At 55.4% G+C, this 6,674-nt stretch overlaps 1 protein-coding gene across 1 annotated transcript in view; it reads right to left on the bottom strand.

Moving 5' to 3' along the window:
* Positions 1-6,674, bottom strand: part of CACNA1I (calcium channel, voltage-dependent, T type, alpha 1I subunit) — a 112,689-nt gene that overhangs the window by 65,798 nt on the left and 40,217 nt on the right. The window contains exon 5 of the mRNA XM_010833752.1: positions 5,413-5,510. Within this exon, the coding sequence (XP_010832054.1) occupies positions 5,413-5,510 (98 nt within the window). The remainder of the gene's footprint in view (positions 1-5,412; positions 5,511-6,674) is intronic.

Genomic DNA, 6,674 nt, shown 5'->3' with positions numbered 1-6,674 from the left:
GGGAAATAGATGGGGAAACAGTGGAAACAGTGTCAGACTTTATTTTTCTGGGCTCCAAAATCACTGCAGATGGTGATTGCAGCCATGAAATTAAAAGACACTTACTCCTTGGAAGGAAAGTTATGACCAACCTAGATGGCATATTCAAAAGCAGAGACATTACTTTGCCAACAAAGGTCCATCTAGTCAAGGCTTATGGTTTTTCCAGTGGTCATGTATGGATGTGAGAGTTGGACTGTGAAGAAGGCTGAGCGCCGAAGAATTGATGGTTTTGAACTGTGGTGTTGGAGAAGACTCTTGAGAGTCCCTTGGACTGCAAGGAGATCCAACCAGTCCATTCTGAAGGAGATCAGCCCTGGGATTTCTTTGGAAGGAATGATGCTAAAGCTGAAACTCCAGTACTTTGGCCACCTCATGCGAAGAGTTGACTCATTGGAAAAGACTCTGATGCTGGGAGGGATTGGGGGCAAGAGGAGAAAGGGGACGACAGAGGATGAGATGGCTGGATGGCATCACTGACTCGATGGACGTGAGTCTGAGTGAACTCTGGGAGTTGGTGATGGACAGGGAGGCCTGGCGTGCTGTAGTCCATGGGGTTGCAAAGTCAGACACGACTGAGTCAGCTGATTGAGGGGTGTGTAGGGTGGGTGAAACCTGGAGTCAGCTGGTGCCAGGAGGGAGCACTTTCAGAGATAAACCAGCCCCATCTTGCCAAGGCCCCGAAAGGGATAATGACTTATGAAAAGTCACACAGCAAGGACTTATAAAAAGTCAGAACCTAGCCTCCTGACTGGCAGTCTAGTGCTTCTTCCTTCCCTCCCCAACTGGCTCATCTATGCCCTCCTGCTCTTTATCCACCGATGGTTGAGTGGCCAGCACACACCTACAGGGGTGGGGGGAGGGACACATTTTCTGATGTTCTGTAAAGAGCACGACCCCCAGGTGCCCCACCCATCCTGGACAAAGCCTCTCCTCCTCCTTTGTGCAAATAGGAAAACAGGCCCAGAGACTCCCAAGGGCTTCCCAGGTCACACAGCAGACTCTCAGCAGAGCTCAGAAGCAGAACTTACATTCCCTGACAACCCAACTGAGTCTTCCTGGTTGCTTGTGTTTTTAAACTTCAGGCAGCCACCTCCCTCTCCACAGCTTTGCAATTAATAACCCATAATTTGACTTTGCCATCCCAATCCTCTAGCCTGCCATCTAGTGGCCAAATTGAAAGCTACAGGCTATTGTTGAACGAGTCCCAGGGCAGAGGCAGCAATAAAGATAAATGGGGGACTTCCCTGGCAGTGGATAACACTCCATGCTTCCAATGCAGGGGATGCGTGTTCAACTCCTGGTTGGGACTAAGGGAACTAAATCCCCCATGCCATGTGGCACGGCCTAAAAAAGATAAATGGGAGTACTTGGAATGTTCAGGGAAACAGCTAGGAAAAAAGAAGGCAACCAACCAAACCTCTCAAACAGACACTTCTAAGTGACCCTGCACCCCTACAGGCCACTCATTCCCAGTGACTCTGGGCAGAGCACGTGGCACCTGGGAAGGAAGTGGCAAGGTCTGGATTAGTGCACGCGCTCCAACAGTTTGAGGCTCCTGTTAAGTTGCTCGTGAAGATGGATTTATCTTAAGGTCCCTTTCAGGGAGGGAGGTGAGGCACATGAGCTATATTTTGGATCCCGGAGGGCTCATGCTCTCAATAACTCTCCCCCAGGCCAGGTTCTGAGAAAGCAAGAGATTCATTTGTCAGCTGAGAGGCAGAAACAGCTCAGAGTGGGAACAGAACTGCCCACCTCAGGCAGCCCTGGGCCTCCTGGCAAAGCCTATTAGCAGGAAAGAAGCCCCTGAGGAAAGACCCGGACTCCTCTCTGGGCCCTGGGGGCCGCCCAGCCTCCGAAATCAGAACCTCCATGAGCGTGGGGCCCAGCCCGGCCCTTCTCTAGACAACTAGACGGACTGGCATGGGGGGCCTGCCAGTGACCCCTGACAGCCAGGAGCCGCAAATGAGTTCCTCACACAGGCAGTGAGGGCGGGTGAGGAGAGGCATGTGGGCCACACCCCCACATGTGCACACCCCCATGTACACACCCCCACATGTGCACACCCCCATGTACACACCCCCACATGTGCACACCCCCATGTACACACCCCCACATGTGCACACCCCCATGTACACATTCCCACATGTGCACACCCCCATGTACACACCCCCACATGTGCACACCCCCATGTACACGTTCCCACATGTGCACACCCCCATGTACACACCCCCACATGTGCACACCCCCATGTACACGTTCCCACATGTGCACACCCCCATGTACACACCCCCACATGTGCACACCCCCATGTACACGTTCCCACATGTGCACACCCCCATGTACACACCCCCACATGTGCACACCCCCATGTACACGTTCCCACATGTGCACACCCCCATGTACACACCCCCACATGTGCACACCCCCATGTACACGTTCCCACATGTGCACACCCCCATGTACACACCCCCACATGTGCACACCCCCATGTACACGTTCCCACATGTGCACACCCCCATGTACACACCCCCACATGTGCACACCCCATGTACACACCCCCACATGTGCACACCCCCATGTACACACCCCCACATGTGAAGACCCCCATGTACACGTTCCCACATATGCACACCCCCATGTACACGTTCCCACATGTGCACACCCCCATGTACACGTTCCCACATGCGCACACCCCCACGTACACACCCCGACATGTGCACACCCACATGTACACGTTCCCACATGTGCACACTCCCACATGTGCACACACATATACACACGGTCTCTCAAGGAGAGACCCTCACACACACACACACACGCACAAATGTACAGAAACCCATCCACAGAGACCCATAGCCTGTGTGTCTATCCCATCCACCCCCCACCCAGACCATCTCAGAAATGCCCTGTCACATTGCTATTCCCATGCCTGTCAGACCCTGAGACCTGACGGGAGATGCAGAATGCAGGATGGCCTCCAAATGCCCCTGTATGACCCCGGCACACGCGTCTCTGGAAATGGGGCCAGGCCTGCGGGCTGCGTGGCCAGGAGGGTGACAGTGGTCATGTGGTTGCCGCCCCCTGGGGGCAGCCCTGCCTTTCTCTGGGACTGAAATGGGGAGCCCTATGGGGGATGCCCAGGAGAGATGCAGCCCCTGCCTGCCCTCCCTGTGGGGTTGCCCAGGTCAGACACTTGATTTCCTCCAGGACTCTCCAGAGTTAGGACCAGACCTCCCAGCCACCTGCTCCTCTCCAGCCTGCCCAGCCTGGCCCTCGTTCACCCACACTGCCAGAGCAGTCTTGTATCCACCTGCCCACCGCTGCCAGGCATCTATAAAACACTCCCTTGTCGGCTCAGTCCCCACGCTCCGCTGGGTCTCAGCTCAGACACCACCTCAGACCCCCAGTGCCCCACGTTGTGCCCCTCCCTGCACCCCTGTGCCCTCCACATGCCCGGCAACCCTCGGTCCAAGCATGGGCAGCACAGGACAGCTGCTCGATATACCTGCCCAGCGGGTCCACTTCACACCTATTTACTGAGCCCCTGCTACACACCAGACAGAGTTGTGGGCACTGCGGGAACAAAGGCTGCCTGTGGCCCGCCTCCCAGGAGGAGATGGGGCCTGGGAAGGGGAACATGCACCCCTGGGAGAAGCGTGCTGCTTAGAAATGGGCTCCAGTTTGGTCCCTGCCACTGACCTGCTGTGTGACCTTGGACTGGCCATGACCTTCTCTGGGCCTCACTGGCCTCATTTGTTAAAAGGGGTAAAGACGGTTTAGAATGAGGTGATCCTTAAGGAGACTCCTAGGCTTGGTGGCAAGTGGGAAGGACAGAAAGGCTGCCAGCCAGGATGGCCTCTCTAGATGCCCCTTCTCTGCCCCAAGGGAGTCTCCCTAGGACCAGGAGGGGACAAAGATGAACTCTTCCTTCCGCTCCCAGACACCTTGAGTTCCCACTGCCCACCTCTGGATTCCTACCTCTCAAGTCCTCCCTGGGGACCCTCACAGCAGCTCTCAGGGGCCCCCGAGTTCCCCATCATGTCAAGGCTCATGTGTGGGGAGGTGACCTTGTACATGTGATCCTGAGACATCAGCCCTTCCCCCTCTGCACATCATTCAGCCTGAGCCAGCCTGCCCCCTCCCCAAGTCCCTCTGCTCCACAAACATCCCAAAGCACAGCCTCCCCTGCAACGCCAGGCCTGCCCTGGCTGACTGACACGAGCCCAGAGTCAGGCGGACGGCTGCAGACAGGTGGGCAGGCTGGGAATGGGTGGAGCGGGGTCCGTACCAACTGGGGAGGAGAACGAGGTGCCAGGAGCCCCTTCCCCTTCTGCAGAAGAAGAAACGGAGGCTCAGGCAGGGAACAGAACTAGAGTTCAGATGGAGTCCAGGAAGAGCGGGGCTCGGGACAGACAGAACTCTGCTCAGATCCCTGCCTTGCCCCTGAAATGCTGTGTGACCTTGTGCAAGCCATTTAACCTCCCTGAACCTCACATAGGTTGTCGAGGGGGTTAAGTCAGCCATCAGCATGTCAAGAGCCTGACACACAGGAGATGGGCGGATGCTCCTGGAAGTTCCTGTCCTTCTCCATCAGGACAGAAGCTCCCTGGGGCAGGGCCCCTCACTCCTTTCCCGAATCCCCATTCCATCCTTGACACCAAGTGGAAAAGAGTCAGGGGACCTCCTGGGCAAGTAACCTCGTGTCTCCTCTAAGTCTCGGTTTTTTCCATCTCAGTTTTTCATGAGCACAGCCCACCTCCCGCTCCCGCCCAGGGGGATGGTAAGGCTCAAAAGAAATCACAGAGATGAAAGGCTTTGAAAGCGGTGTGAGTCTAGGCAGATGTCAGGGATTGTTGTTCTTAGATAACCTCTCTCAATACTAGGTGAGTGGACGGATGGGCACCTGGTCAGATGGGGGAGCCAAGTGGGTGGATGGACCTGCATGTAGGGGGGTGGTGAACCTATGGGGGATGAGGAGGGGGGTCAGGAGCTCAAGTTCCAGGTCACTTGGCACAAGTGGGGAGTCCAGGAGCCCCTCCTCAGTAGAAAGCTTCATGACACCTCCCTCCAACCAACCAGCTTCTTTTCACACACCTGCCACCTTGACTGCCCCCCGCAAGGACCCTTGTCCCCAACAAGCCAGAAACTTGCTGCAATACGAGTGCCTTGGGGACCCAGAGGCATCAGGACCACCCTCCCGCATCTTCAGGCCCGAGTAATGGCCCAAGAGGCCCGGGCAACAGGGCCCACATCTGTCCTGTCACGGAAGGGTCCCGTGCCCAGCACAGGCCTGGCACTGGGAGGTGCTGGGCAGTCTTGCTGAGTGCATGAGTGGCAGGGCCTGGGGCAGGGCCGGGGGCACCAACTCACTGGGCACACGGTTGATGGCTTTGAGGGGCCTCAGGACACGCACAGTACGGATGGCCGACAGGTTGATGTTCTGGAGGTCCAGGGAGTACTCGACCATCCTGCAAAGAGAGGGGAGGAGAGTGAGACCCTGAGCTCGAAGGACGGTGGGGCCATGGCCAGACCAGCCACGCCCACACCTGCCTGGATGGGGTAAGAAAAGTGGTCAGCATCCCCGGCTAAGCCACGGTCAGCCCTGTGGCCTCGGGCTGTCCCCTTGGGCCCATCTCCTCCTCTGTAAGCAGGGCTGGTGATGTCCACCATGTAGACTGCCCAGAGGTGCCTGGTAGATGTGGCCGGGGGCAGAGGGAATAAGGAGCAGAGGCCCTGGGTCCCCAAAGCCTGTCCAGCCATGCACTGGCAGCTCCTGCCCTCGTTTCTAGGGCAGCCCCCCAAACAGGGAGCAGTCACCCTGTTCCCTAGGGGGAGAATGGAGGTGCCCAGAGGCCCCAAGCTAAGCTCAGACAGTGACTGGCCATCACAGCTGCAGCCGCAGCAGCAGCATCTGGTGGAGCTCCCCAGTCCCTCCATCTCCCCAAGTCCCCAGGAGCCCCCCAAGCCAGGGTTAGATGCCTGGATTTATGATGAGATAAGGCTGTAGGGTTAGGGTTAGGGTTAGAAGAGATGGCAAGAATACACAGAAGATATATATACATTATATACATAATATATAGAATATACATAAGAAGAGGTGGCAAGAATACACAGAAGAACTGTACAAAAAAGATCTTCACGACCCAGATAATCATGATGGTGTGATCACTGACCTAGAGCCAGACATCCTGGAATGTGAAGTCAAGTGGGCCTTAGAAAGCATCACTATGAACAAAGCTAGTGGAGGTGACAGAATTCCAGTTGAGCTATTCCAAATCCTGAAAGATGATGCTGTGAAAGTGCTGCACTCAATATGCCAGCAAATTTGGAAAACTCAGCAGTGGCCACAGGACTGGAAAAGGTCAGTTTTCATTCCAATCCCAAAGAAAGGCCATGCCAAAGAATGCTCAAACTACCACACAATTCCACTCATCTCACACGCTAGTAAAGTAATGCTCAAAATGCTCCAAGCCAGGCTTCAGCAATATGTGAACCATGAACTTCCTGATGTTCAAGCTGGTTTTAGAAAAGGCAGAGGAACCAGAAACCAAATTGCCAACATCCACTGGATCATGGAAAAAGCAAAAGAGTTCCAGAAAAACATCTATTTCTGCTTTATTGACTATGCCAAA

Source organism: Bison bison, unplaced genomic scaffold (genome assembly GCF_000754665.1).
Source record: "Bison bison bison isolate TAMUID 2011002044 unplaced genomic scaffold, Bison_UMD1.0 scf7180017863885, whole genome shotgun sequence".
Taxonomy (NCBI): Eukaryota; Metazoa; Chordata; class Mammalia; order Artiodactyla; family Bovidae; genus Bison; species Bison bison.
Note: the sequence above shows the minus strand (reverse complement) of the source record. Positions and strands in the feature narration are given on the sequence as shown.